This window comes from Alligator mississippiensis, chromosome 2, assembly GCF_030867095.1.
Source record: "Alligator mississippiensis isolate rAllMis1 chromosome 2, rAllMis1, whole genome shotgun sequence".
NCBI lineage: Eukaryota > Metazoa > Chordata > Crocodylia > Alligatoridae > Alligator > Alligator mississippiensis.
This window is the reverse complement of record NC_081825.1, coordinates 218,454,410-218,467,639: the sequence shown is the minus strand read 5'-3', so window position 1 is coordinate 218,467,639 and position 13,230 is coordinate 218,454,410. Positions and strand designations below refer to the sequence as shown.

The following is a 13,230-nucleotide window of genomic DNA, read 5'->3' as shown; positions in this document are numbered from 1 at the left end:
GAAGGGTGAGGAGCATGATGGACTAACTTGGTGTAAGTCTCAGAGATCCCTGGGACTTGGTCAACCAAATAGAGCTTGTGTTGAAGATGTAAGGTTTGTACCTTGTATCTTGCAGGGAAGTTACAGAATTTCGGGGAAACCTCAAAGAACAGGTATTTGGTCTCACCAATTTACTCAAACAGTTTATGTAAAGCTGAGTTGAATTAACATCTAATATTTATTAAAAGCAGATGTAATTTTATCTAATCTGCATTCTAGTAGCCCCATATGAAAACAGAGGCCATCACCCCTGTGGGCATAAATTGCCCTGGCTCCATTCAACTGGTCCTTCCATTGAATTTCCTCAATTTACTTCAGGTAAGGTTTGTCCCCTAGTACTCAGACACAATAATGCAGTCTGAACAAAGAGTGGCAAGTGAGTACATTTGCTATTCTGGTGGTGGTGGGTGCGGGGGGACAAGAATGGTGGGTTTAGATAGGAATCAATCATGTCTTATGTAACATGGGCTTCTTCATGCTCTGAACCTGGGCATGAACTCTTGCACCCTTGCCAAACTCTTGCATCACTCCCAAGCATTCTATGCCCACCTGCTCCCATTCTCATATGCCAAACCTAGAAATGCAGCAGTGAAGCAGCAGCCCCTGAAAGCTGCATCTCCAGCATGCTTCAAAGTGATCTCGAGGTGGTGCTCAGAAGAGGACAATTGGGGAAAATCTGCTCTTGCTGTGAATCCAGACTGATCATGAATTTTGCCCTTTTCAGTTAAAAAATGTGGAATTTCCAAAGCTGCAAGCCCACCTTTGAAGAGGCTGCATTGAAAGATGCAGTCTGATCTTTTATATCACCTAAATAAACATGGTCTACAAAATCAAGAGTTTTCAGGGAGACTGGGACGATTAAAGATTCATTTTTAAAAAATGTTCTTCAGTGCAGGTAGTGGCATGGCAAGCTCCCAGATGCAGATCTCTTAATCCTTCACTCTGTACAACTAAGCACAGCACAGCACCCCGGGAAATTGCTCATTCTCTAAAGGCACTTATTAGCTCTGTCTGCTGTTCATTCACATTCTGTTTGAATATTCTGGCACTGTGCCCTGCTAGCAACAACAGCAGCATATAATATTGTTATTAACCAGTGGGAGCTTTGCTTAGGATAGATGGAAAGTTGGGGGTTTATGGTAAGAGCCTTCCAATACTTCCTTTTGTGTTAAGTTCTGTCCCTGCTCACTACCAAGACAAGGAAGCTGTAAGTCGTGGCTGCTGACAATCAGCTTCTGTTTTGTCTTCTGATCTGAAATGAACTCTGTATCCTTTGTGTTCCTTCCTTATGTCTCCATCTGGTTTCTGATTGACCCATACCTGCAGTTTTCAACTGTTGAATGCAACACTAGAAGCAGCACAAGTAATGTCTAAGTTAAGTTTGGGTCTGGCTCCTTCCTATGCCTTATTTTCTTTTTAGATGAAGCCAGTTAGAGCTTTCAGAGAGCTAATGTCCTCAAAGTGTGATGCTATTGCCATTATTTACAATGCTTAGGATGCTGCAGAGTAAAACACAGAGATATTTTCTAAAATGGTCAGAGAAATTACCTACATCATTTGACCCTCTGGGACAGAAATATTAGTACTATACTGTGATGACCTTGATGTCTTTGAATAAAACAGAATTTCTTAGGCAAATTTAACTACAGCACCACCTGCCTGTCCCCAGGGAGCTGCAAGGCACTGTTCAGTTGTCTTCTAAAGGTATCTGAGAACATTTAAAAAGATGTTCAGGCTTAGCTTCCTAGGACCATGGTATGAAACTCAGGATGAATGGAGGAGCGACTAAGGCAAGCAGCCAGGGATAATAGAGACACCACTAAATTACAGGGGCAATCTTGCCAGGTGAAAGAGTTTCCATCCTGATTTCCATGTCTTTTTGCTCTAGGTTTGCTATGCTGAGCCTGGAGTTTGACTACATGTGCCAGTATGATTATGTGGAAATCCGTGATGGGGACAATATAGATAGCCAGATAATTAAGCGATTCTGTGGCAATGACAGGCCTCCCCCTATCCGGAGCAGTGGAAATTCTCTTCATGTTCTTTTCCAGTCAGATGGATCCAAGAATTTTGATGGATTTCATGCCGTCTTTGAAGAAATTACAGGTAAGCAAATGAAAAACTGCTTACTTTAGTCTCATTAATTCAATCTCACTAATTGTCTTCTCCATTCTGCTTCGTTAAAACATTTCATGCTGTGTTGCCAACAGCCGCTTATAGAAGTAGGTGCAGGGAAGGGTACAGAACCGTGCTATGGTTTACTAAAATGGAGCTAAAATTAATGATAGCACATCAAGATCTATCTGATCTTGGCAGTTTAGGGATGCAGTTTTCTGGGTCTGTGACGTTTCTTTCTGCATCAGAGGCATAATGAGCAATCTCTGGATATCAGGGGTAGTGTCAGTTGCTGGGCTGGTAGGAGTAGCTACTATTCATGTGTCCCCTTTAAATAGGCTCATGGGGTTAATGACCCATTCACCCATCCATAGTTTTTCTACTACACCATAAACTTGGGAACATAGAAGGAAGTAGAAGTTGCATACATAGCTCTGTGCAGCCATAGAATTGCTCGAGATAAGCCATAGAAAAAAACAGATTTGAATGGTAGAAACATGTTGCATTTCTGAGGAGTCCCCCTGTGAAAATGTTCTGATATTCCATCAATTTATTTTTGTTGCTTTACCTTTCTTCTTATTAGAAGTCTGTATTAAAAAGACTCCCTTTCATGCACGGGCGATACAGAGGAATCTGCCCATGAAAAATAGCAAACAGAAGTTTTTTTCTTTGCTTTAGAGAATTATGAGACATGCTGAATATTTGATTGAAAGTAGGTGGGTTCCAAAATTCCAGTTTATTTGTTACTAAATTAGGTTTGGTCTGATCTTAAGGTAGGATAGCATTTTCCCCTCAGCATTATTACCTGCCCATGTTTTTGTTGTTTTTTTTAAAGAAATTTTTCATGTTCCAAGCCAAATCAGCCAAATCATGTCCAAATCCGTGAGTCAGTCCAGAACCATAAATGGCCCTACAACTGGCAAATGTCCTCCACCCCCACCAGGGCTTCAGATATTTCCAGTGTCTTTTGGCAGGCATCCTACGTGCAGGCCCAAGCCCAGAGGCTTGAGGTTCATATGCCCCCAAGTTTCATCTGCCCTCAGCCCAGGAGCAAGCTAGGGAGGAGCCTCCCATTTCCATAAAGTGGGCGTTAAGTCCCAACACCTCAGCAGGTACTAAATCACGCCAGAAGAACAGCTATCCCTGGGAATGCTTAAGGAAAACTGCCTTTTTGGACTCAGATACATGGTGTTTCCCCTGCCTGCCGATGTTGCCTGACTGCAAAGAAACACTAGGCATGCTGCTAGTTTTGGTTTGGCCTTCTGATCAGTAGTGGGCTGCCCATTTCTCTTATAATTTTCTTTACAGGGTAAGTCTGTCAAATCTGTCCATAGGTTTCCTGGCAGAAGAGGCTGAACAGGGTGTGCTGGTTTGCTATAGATATCTACGGGATCCATGACTCATTACAATTGGCACAAGGATTTGCCAGGTCTTGCATGCAGTAAGACATATGGGTTCCCAACTACACTGTGGTGGCCCAGATATAACATGAGCACGTGGGGTATAAGCCTGGTTGAAGAAGTGCTCTGGGTTTATACAGTCCTTTTGTAAGCATGCAAACCATGCCCTGGCCCCATACCTATTGGGATTCAACTATTACTAACAATCAGGGGTGCTGCCACCTAAAAAGTGAATACACACAGGCTGACCTGCTGCTTACATATCTGTAAGTGGCAGATTACCCATAGTCTCCCTGCTTAGCTATCTGTTTTTACCTAGAATACAAACACCAGGTATCAGAATGCAATAGTGAGAGCAGTTCGGTTTTGAAAGCTAGAACTCTGTTAATGGGAGAGCTGATGAAAAACAAACTTTGCTTTCACAAAATTAACTTGGTGTGGCGTATGTTGCATAAGGCCACCTACACTCATGGGGCTAACATTTTCCATATGGAGCAGGATGAATTGATTCTGCTTTCCCTGCTCAGCAGGGATCTGTTAATATTCTAGTGTTGTCTTGCCCTTTACTTCCGCCTTGCTTTTAGCAGCAATTTTTAAAAAAGACTGGGGTGGCTTCTAGCATTGTGAGCCATGCAGAGCATAATGCAAAGGGGTTCGAGTTTGTATTGTGCACCTTATTGTGAGTCTGTCCTGGCCTGATGTGTAGCTGAAATGCAAAGCTTTTTAAAGCCCTCACAATGTCTCTTTGTGTGAAGTATTAACCTGGCCAACAACACAGTTTAAAGGGAAGAATATAGTATACCTGGGGGGAGCTACAGGATGAAAATGTAGTCTGCATATGACAAGCTGCAGCATTCATGCTCCTGAAATCCTCCCCAGTGCAAAGGCCCAGGAAATGGTAACTGATATCTGTGGAGTAGGCTAGACAGGGCTCAATCAGTTAGTTACCTGTGCTGTTGTTGAGAAGGAAATCAGCTCCAAGGCTCTGGAATAGCTCTGTAGGCTGCCATGGTCTAAACAAAGTAGAGGAGATCAAGAGTAGAAGATGGGAAAAAGTGGCTCATGCCATCAGGGATCCTCTTTCATTCACGCACTTCAGCCCTGTGGAGCACTTGTACTCAGGTCACCTGTGTTCTGTGCCCTCATGTTAGCAAAGCAATCATGATCCCATTGAAATGTAAATGCTGATTGAAATCATAACACCGATTGCAGGACCCAGTCCAAATGGTCAGATGCACTTAGGTAAACATAAAGCAATCTGTGAAGGGTATGGCCCAGGAGGAGAGACCATTGGGCATGTAGTTAAAAAAAGCAGCAGCTTAGCCAGATGAACGGCCTGTATTAGAAGCAGGTGTTAACCACCTGAGTGCAGCAACACACACTGTGTCAAGGATAAAGTGTAATCCAGTCCTTGGCGTCAGTTGCCGGAAATGCCTAAGCTGACCTCAGATATGAAAGATGGTGGACCATGCTAAAGTAAGATAAGCAGAATAAATCCTTTCACTCCTGTGTGTGGTTGACCCTCTTTGATAATCCCTTGTGGACGGTAAGGGAATTCCCAGTAGGTTTGTGGTGACTTACAGAACAATGTGAATACAACATCCCACAGGGAGAAAGAGAAACTAGATTGTCTTTACATTTATAACTGAGACAAGTTGGGATAGAATATGGTTACTTGGAAAGAGAATGGTACAGGGAAGTTCCTAGTTCATAGATTTCATAGTTCAGGTGAGTTTGGGTAATATAGGTCAAAACAAAGTGTAGATAAAAAGTAGAAGCCTTTTTTTTTGGGGGGGGGGTAGAAAAAATGTTATGAAAAATATTTTTCACACAGCTCTCCTAGCCGGGTATTGAGGACTATGTGGGGCACAGTGCATTGCACATTACCAAGTCCTACTTCCCCAGAGGAAAAACTCCCATTGATTACAACGGTACTTAAATTCAGTGTTCAGAGAAACCAGTCTGTTGGTACCACAAGTCTTATAGAGACCATCACAATGTTTTTCACATGTGGCCATGAAAGAGTAATACTTTAGGTGAAACAGAAATTGATAATTGTGAGCATTCTGGTGAGTGTCGTGTGTCCTACATTTGTTAAGGGCACGGTGAACTGTGAGAGATTAGAAACATGCTGTGTCTGGCTCGACAAGAACCTGCTGCTGAAGTTCAATCCCACAACTGTCACAGTAGCTGATGAAATCAATAATGACCTGCCCTGGACCAAAGCAATTACCTTTTGTGACTAGTGAATTAAACCACATACGAGAAATATTTTTTTTCAGTTTTTATCACCTTGATAAGGACAACAGTTGTTGTCCATGTTCATTCTTCTGTCACAACAGGCTCCACAGAATAAACTGGGGGACAAATAGTGACAAGAGAGAAGCTGTACATAAATATACAAGTTGACATCAACTGAGAGGATTTAGCCCATTGACTTCAGAGTATCAGTGCTTCCCTGGGTCCCAACATCTTCTCTCATTGTTTTAATGGTACTTTAGAAGAGTGGGAAACAACAAAAATGGTCATGTGCTCTGAGGAGAATAACAAATTATCTTCATTCACTCTTTAAACAACCCTTCCAGTGACTTCAAAGAGGTTGGTCAGGTTTTTAGATGTGGAATTCACTGCCCAACAAAACTATGAATGACTGTTACATCACCCCATGAAACCCAGGTCAGAAATCTAGCTCTTATGTTCTGAGCAGAGTCCAGCTTCTCTTTTACTAGCTGGATCAAAGTGAGTTGGGAAACCTGTTTTGAGAAAAACCTTGCAAAGAAAACAGATGATCTGATATGCGTCATTCTGGGACAGTTCTTTAATGGCATCTTGAACCTGATTGCTCTATCTGTGACTGTGGTCCAACTGAGTAGGTAGAGCACCCTTATTGGTGGTGTCAATGATGCTTAGCTTTAGATCCATGCTGCTTTGCCAATGACATGACACATCTGTTTATTGCTGGCAAGAAAAAGTAATCTGTAAGTGAATGAGAATTTATTCTTTTAACCTTTTGTAGTGATGACAGAAGCTCAACCAGTAAATTATTATGAAGCCTTAGAAAATCCCTGAAGGAGGCTAAGTGCATTTTTATTACTATTAGGCCTAGACTGGATCTAATTCTTTGATTTGGATCTGAATGTGCTCTGGTCTGCCTTGGCATGACTGATCTGAGCCAAAATATCAGACCCTAGACTACTCAGACTTCAAAATTTCTCAAATCTGAATCCAGATGTAAGTTTTACAGTGTGGTCAGGAAACTAACTGCTTCCTGCTAACTTGAAATCCTGTCTTGGATTCTGCATTGGCAAATAATATTACTGACACTTGAAGTATTATTGCTAGTGCTACAGCTCATTACGTGCTAGTGATTTTCCTCACCTATAATAGAAGAAATAGAGAACCATAAACTTAGATCTCTTCAGATAAGTTTAGGGAGAACTGACTTTAAGCAATTTGTTTTAAAATGTATTTATTTGTACTTTTGAGCATATATTTAAAAAAAAATAAAACTAAAAATGAGCTGACGCGAGGCCTAATGCCCCCAAATGTGCTTGCAACCACACAGCTACACTTGCTCATGTTATTGGGGCAGTAGCACATGCATATATGTAACTACGTACCTCAAAACTCATTTGTGCCCAAAATTTCTGATCTCCTTAGACCAGGGGTTTTCAACCTTTTTTAAGGAGTGTACCCCTTCTGGGTACACTTCTGCCAGAGTGGCTGGGGGGGGCGGGGGGGGGCGTGGCGGTGGCTGGATGCGGAGTGGAGGACAGGGCTTGCACGTGGTGGCAGTGTGAGGCGGCCGATGGCGGCAGTGGCTGCTGTGTGCGAGCTCCCTCCTGACCCCTGACCCCCATGTCTGGCCAGCCAGGCAATGCTTGTGCAGCCCACAGAGGGGAGTCACTGCCCTTGCCTCCCCCCAGCCCTGCTCCTGGGAGGCAACAGCGTGGGGTGGTGGGTAGCAACGCTCCCTCCCTGCCTACCCATGCGTACCCCCTAACCCCTTTCCAAGTACCTCCAGTTGACAATCCCTGCCTTAGACCAATGCTGTCATTAGAGCTGTGTAGTGTGAGAGTGGACCACTTGTTTGGTTTTATTCCCTTGCCAATTTAGTCACCATAAGCCTGACTTTAAAAGTTCATGAAAGGTCAGGACACAGGACTATCATTTCCAGCCAGTATCCAAAAACATAACTATGCTCCTCTGGAAGTGTACAGCTCAGAAAACCTAGGGTGACGTATGTGAGAGACAAAAGTTCAAGTGACTCAGGTAGAGGGGGTTGAAGCTCTAGAATGAACTCATGGGGAACTTTGGGTTGTACCAGTCTCACCAGCTTCAGGGCTTGCTGGAAGTTCATTTTCTTCAATAAAGCCTTTCCACTATCTCACCATAACTAGAAAGAAGTGATGTGGGGCAGGAGGTGGACGTCAAGAAGGAAGGAGTTGCACATCCTAAGAAGATCTTCCTTTCAGCAGGTAAGAAAGAAAATCAGAGGACACTTTGAAGTCCATTAGGGACCTCAACCTGTATATCTAATTTACTTGGGAGGCCCTAAAATATAATTGTGGAAGGTAATACAGAAAGCCATTTGTAGATAAGAACCCTGCCCTGTGAGAGACCATGAATATTTTTGCTCCTTTTTTGCAGCTTGTTCTTCATCCCCATGTTTACATGATGGAACATGTATTCTCGATAAAGCTGGTGCCTATAAGTGTGCCTGTTTGGCTGGTTACACTGGGAATCGCTGTGAAAGCTGTGAGTACAGGCATTGCATATATGTTAGTGTGTCTGTCATTAGAATTCCTGTCCTTTCATTGACTTAGATGAATATATAGAGCCTTACAATTGTCTATGTTTAGGCTGATTATGGGAACATAGGAAGCAGTGAGCTACTTACTTTTTTTTATAGGCTCACTACTTGCTATCCATTAAATTTGTTACAAGGAACCTGAGTTTTTTATGTTACTGTACAAAGAGAATATTTATAAAAGAGGGAGAACAGTGCATGGGGAATTTAATTACAGAGTAGCCTTATAATGAGACATGCATCAAACAACCATTTTCCATCCTATGGATCAGAATCCTTACTTGTCTTCAAATACAACCTACTTCAGCAGTGTCCAAGTGTTGATACCATAGCTTTAGCAAATGAGAACTTTCTGGGTGACAGAGAGAATTAGTATCAAGGAGATCAAATAAACAGTAGCTTGTGACCCTATACATGTAGAAGGTCCCACTTAGACCCCTATTCAAACAATGGAGCATTTGCTCTACCATGCTGAGCAAATAGCAAAATAAGTTGATTCAACTGAGATCAAATCAAATGTCTGGCATCTACAATATAAGTGAAAACATTAAATCTGCAGGGTCAGGTTTATAACTGATATCTTCTTAGGGAAATGTGGCATTCTGTGACATTTTAAGCATTTTTTATCCTTTATGCTTGATTAAACTGCTCTGCCTTTGTTGTAGGATAGGAGGAATAAGCGTTGTTCAATACACGATAAAAATACTGTATCATCTACATCAGTTATAATTCTTTAATATCTGGTATCCAAAATCAGTAGGCCAGTTTTATTGCTGGTAAAACACCATTAACTCCAGTGGATTTCCACAGAAGAGGTGTTTGGCTCAAGATAGGAAGCTTAAATTATAATGTCAGTGCAGAAAACAAGTCCAACTAAGCATCATTTTTACCCACAAAGCTTTCCATTTCATACCTGCACAGCCACCATAACCTCTGACACATCATTTTACATCTTTGCTCACCTTTCAGATACCATAAAATTCCTTAGGACTGAGTTCCTCCCATAACTTTAATCGCATCATTGAACTTGAATCATAGTAAAGATTATGTTTTTCCTTGAAGTAGACAGAGGTGAGGGATGGTAAGATGTTATAATTCCATAAATATTTCATTCTGATGATTAGGTTTATCTTACAAAACACTAAAATTAGACTTGTCATAAATGTTTTGATGAAGCAAAGTGAAAAAGCCCAGTTTGTTGATCCCCAAAGATTTTTGTTTGAAATATCTCAGGTCCAACAAACTTGTTTGTAGAACCTAAAAAGCGTGGAGACCTGCTTGGATTCCTGGTGTATCTTCTACAGATTTGGGGATGCTGGAAGTCCTAAGCCTCTGGTTGCTAGGCAGCCCTTTGGTGGGTCTGTTTAGGGGTCAGGGACTGTGAAAGTCTTTTGTAGTTAGTTGCTCAGTGAAATTAACAATCTTGCCTTTAATGGTGAAATTGACAAAATGCCGATTTCATTGACATTTTCATCATCTTCAGGGTCTGGGGAGCTTCTTGTGCACTGGAAATTTCAAAATAACTTGCTTCCCATTTGATTTGGGCCAAAAACAAATTGCAAAACAGTGGAATTATCAACAAACTAAAAACCTTGATTTTTGGCCAGCTCCATAGCAGAGTAAAAGGCAAGAAAGTGTTTTTTTATCTAATTTCAGCATACAGACAGAACCATTGAAATGCACAGAGCAAAACAGGCAGACTAACAAGTGGCAAATAATAGATATCAGACTGCTATTTGATTTAACCAATCACAGATGTGTTTAGCAATAGAGTTATGAGAAGAATTAATTATATGTGCAAACACACAGAGAATATGATTTTAACTTGACAGGGATCTGCTAATTTAATATATGAAGGATGGATAAAATGCTGAGTATCCTGTCATGTCTAGTGCAGCATGTTGTTCTTCAGCTTGTGTAGGGGAATAACTTTTACAGAAGACAATTCATTCCCTTTCCATAATATGCAGCAGAGTTGATATTTCCCCCCCAGGCATGAATTCCATACAACTTAGTGAGAAAGTATCGCGGCAAAAGCTCTGTTCAAAGTGTCTTCAGAGAAATATTTTTTAAAATCTTTCCTTTATTATTGCCAAAATATATACTAATACATTCCAGCAAGGCACATGAGGGGGAAAAAAGCAGAAAATTAAGTTCAATTTATTTTTAACAGTAACATGACAATCTGGAAAAAATATCTGCGGGTATAATTCTTTTAAAATTGCATCATGTAGTTTCCTAACAGCACTGTGGTTCAAGAGTTACATGAAGACCAAATTATACATCTTTTCATGAAGATTTTTGCCTACCAGATATTGCAGATATAAAATTGTTTCCATCAGAATGTGGGGGGAAACAGCTTTAAGTCTGTGTAAAAGATCTCTAGTGACCTTGCCATTGGAGAATGGAATGAACAGTTCAGGAATTGTTGTATTAATCTTCTTCTTAGTTTTATTGGAGTAAATCAGTAGTAATCCTACTTGAGTCACTGGATTTACTTCAGTGTAAAATAGGAATGAGTGAGTGCATCTACACATGCTATTAATGCAACGCAATAAATTTTGGAGCAGTTTGAGCTGGAGGCAGCTGCTCCTGGGCACAGCGTTTAAACGTGCACCCAGGACAGCAGCAATTTAAGCCAAGATGGAGCAGCCCTGGGTCAGAGGGCACTGGGGGTCACCCCCAGGCTTCAAGTGACAGCATCAGGTGCCAGGAACTGGAGGTCAGAACCCTGGCTGACTTCACTGACCAGGCACAATTTGTACCCAGAAGTCACCATCTGCACATACATTTAATCACACTTAATGACTCCACTGTAGGACAGTACTATTCCTGACAGTATTGTCTTATGATAGAGTTAATTAGTTTACTGCACTCTAATACCAGTGCACATGTAGACGGTGATGCTTCACTGTGGAGCTAATTAGTCTACTCCATAGTAAAGTGCACTTGTAGATGCACCCAGTGGCTGTGTCTACATGAGATGCTACTGCACAGTGGTTACTGCACATTTATTTAGTACTTGTGTGAACAAGTACTAAATAAATGTGCAAGACCCAATTTACTGCTCAGTAGTACTAGTGAACACCTTTTTTATGATGCTACTACGCAGTAGCCTGATACTACTGTGCAGTAATGTCTTGTCATGGTTTTTGTCATGTGACACTACCACACAGTAGTATCAGGCTACTGCTTAGGGCCTTTTAAATGGATATAGTAACATTTTATGGGGTGACTAGACTGATAACAGAGATTTTACTTACAGAAATTAGACCTGTATTCTTTTGAGAAAAGGAGGTTGAGAGATGATCTCACAGAGCCACAGTCAAATCCATTTAAAATGGAATAGAATATAATCACTGGAAATCAGAATGGGAAAAGTTGCGTTGTATTACATCATCTAGGCCCTTGCTATACCAGTGCCATATTATTCCTTATTGCACATTGCCAAGTGTAAGCTATGGGACTCCCATTCCAGATAGTAAAGGGAGCCATTTTAATGGGACATCAGCAAGGAACCAATTCTTTCCTCTATTAAACTAAATGCTGTCACTTTAATAGGATATTGGGGCAATATTCAGCTTAATTGCTCTGTCAGTTACAATTTGAGGTATTAAGGAAGTGATTAAATGCCCTGGATTGCTTACATATAGTGTTCTCTTCTGTCTCATACAGTGGCAGACAGGAAAATGCCTTTCCATTTACAATTATAGGGGTTAATACAGTGACTCAAATGCTTCAACTGAGATAGCTGGATTGCAGCTTATACATAGGTATAATGTTTAGCAATGTTTTGATGAAACCATGTATTTAAATGGGATAGCTTTTTAATTAGGACAAATCTGATTCTATTGTTGTCACCCTCTTAAATTTTTTTTATTGTATAAACTGAAATAATAAAATGACAACTAACAGAGGAGTATAGGAATTTTTTTTTTCTTTTTCTACTGTACCTTAAGTACAATGAACACATCTATGTACAGTGAACACATCTAAGTACAATGAACAACGCACCTTAACAAGAACATGGTAAAGCTTGAGAGAGTCCAGAGAAGGGCCACCTGTGTGATCAGAGACTTGCATGGCAAGCCATATGAGGATAGGCTGAGGGAACTGGGACTCTTCAGCCTGAAAAAGAGAAGGCTGAGGGGGGACTTGGTAGTAGCTTACCGCTACATCAGGGGAGTACATCAAGTACACCCAGGAGGAAAACTAGGAGTAATTGCCACAAACTCCTGGAAGACCATTTCAGGCTCAACAGGTGTCCAGACTGTGGAATAAGCTCTCTCCAGAGGTGGTGTAATTGCCTACCCTGGAAACTTTCAAGAGGAGACTGGACAGTTACCTTGATGGGGTCACCTGACCCCATTTGTCTTTTCTGCCTGGTGCGGGGAGCTGGACCCGATGATCTTCCGAGGTCCCTTTCAGCCTTACAGTCTATGAATCTATGAATCTCCCAGGCTAAGTAGCATCAGTCAAAAAAGCTTGAGGCTGAATTGATTCAATCTTCATTGGTTAGTTTAAGCTGCATAGATTGAACCAATAAGCAAGTGAACAGACATCCACTTTTGATTCTGGAAATACAGCCACATGCCTGCAGTGGCCCAAGCCGGAAGCTGGTGGGCCACTGCATGCCTCTCTGTTAGACTGGAGCAGATACCTTGGGCCAAAGCTAGTTTGCCCACCCCGTGAGGGGGGTTTGCAGGGGACGTGTAAAGCATCCTGGGATGCTGGGGGACTGAGTTAATTTGAATCTGGAGTGGATCTGAAACAGAAGTCCAATAAACCGTTTTAACCTAAATATAATCTAATACTACATCCATCCAGGTTTCAGCCATTTTGAAAGTGGTTTATGTGCACTGAACT

At 41.5% G+C, this 13,230-nt stretch overlaps 1 protein-coding gene across 7 annotated transcripts in view; it reads left to right on the top strand.

Moving 5' to 3' along the window:
• The window catches only part of PAMR1 (peptidase domain containing associated with muscle regeneration 1), a 101,559-nt gene that overhangs the window by 46,793 nt on the left and 41,536 nt on the right, over positions 1–13,230 (top strand). For 6 of the 7 annotated variants that reach the window (XM_019476717.2, XM_019476713.2, XM_019476714.2 and 3 more), the window contains exons 5-7: positions 1,928–2,145; positions 7,955–8,032; positions 8,205–8,312. In XM_019476717.2, the coding sequence (XP_019332262.1) occupies positions 1,928–2,145; positions 7,955–8,032; positions 8,205–8,312 (404 nt within the window). The remainder of the gene's footprint in view (positions 1–1,927; positions 2,146–7,954; positions 8,033–8,204; positions 8,313–13,230) is intronic. The other variant, XM_059722761.1, reaches the window with a different exon arrangement.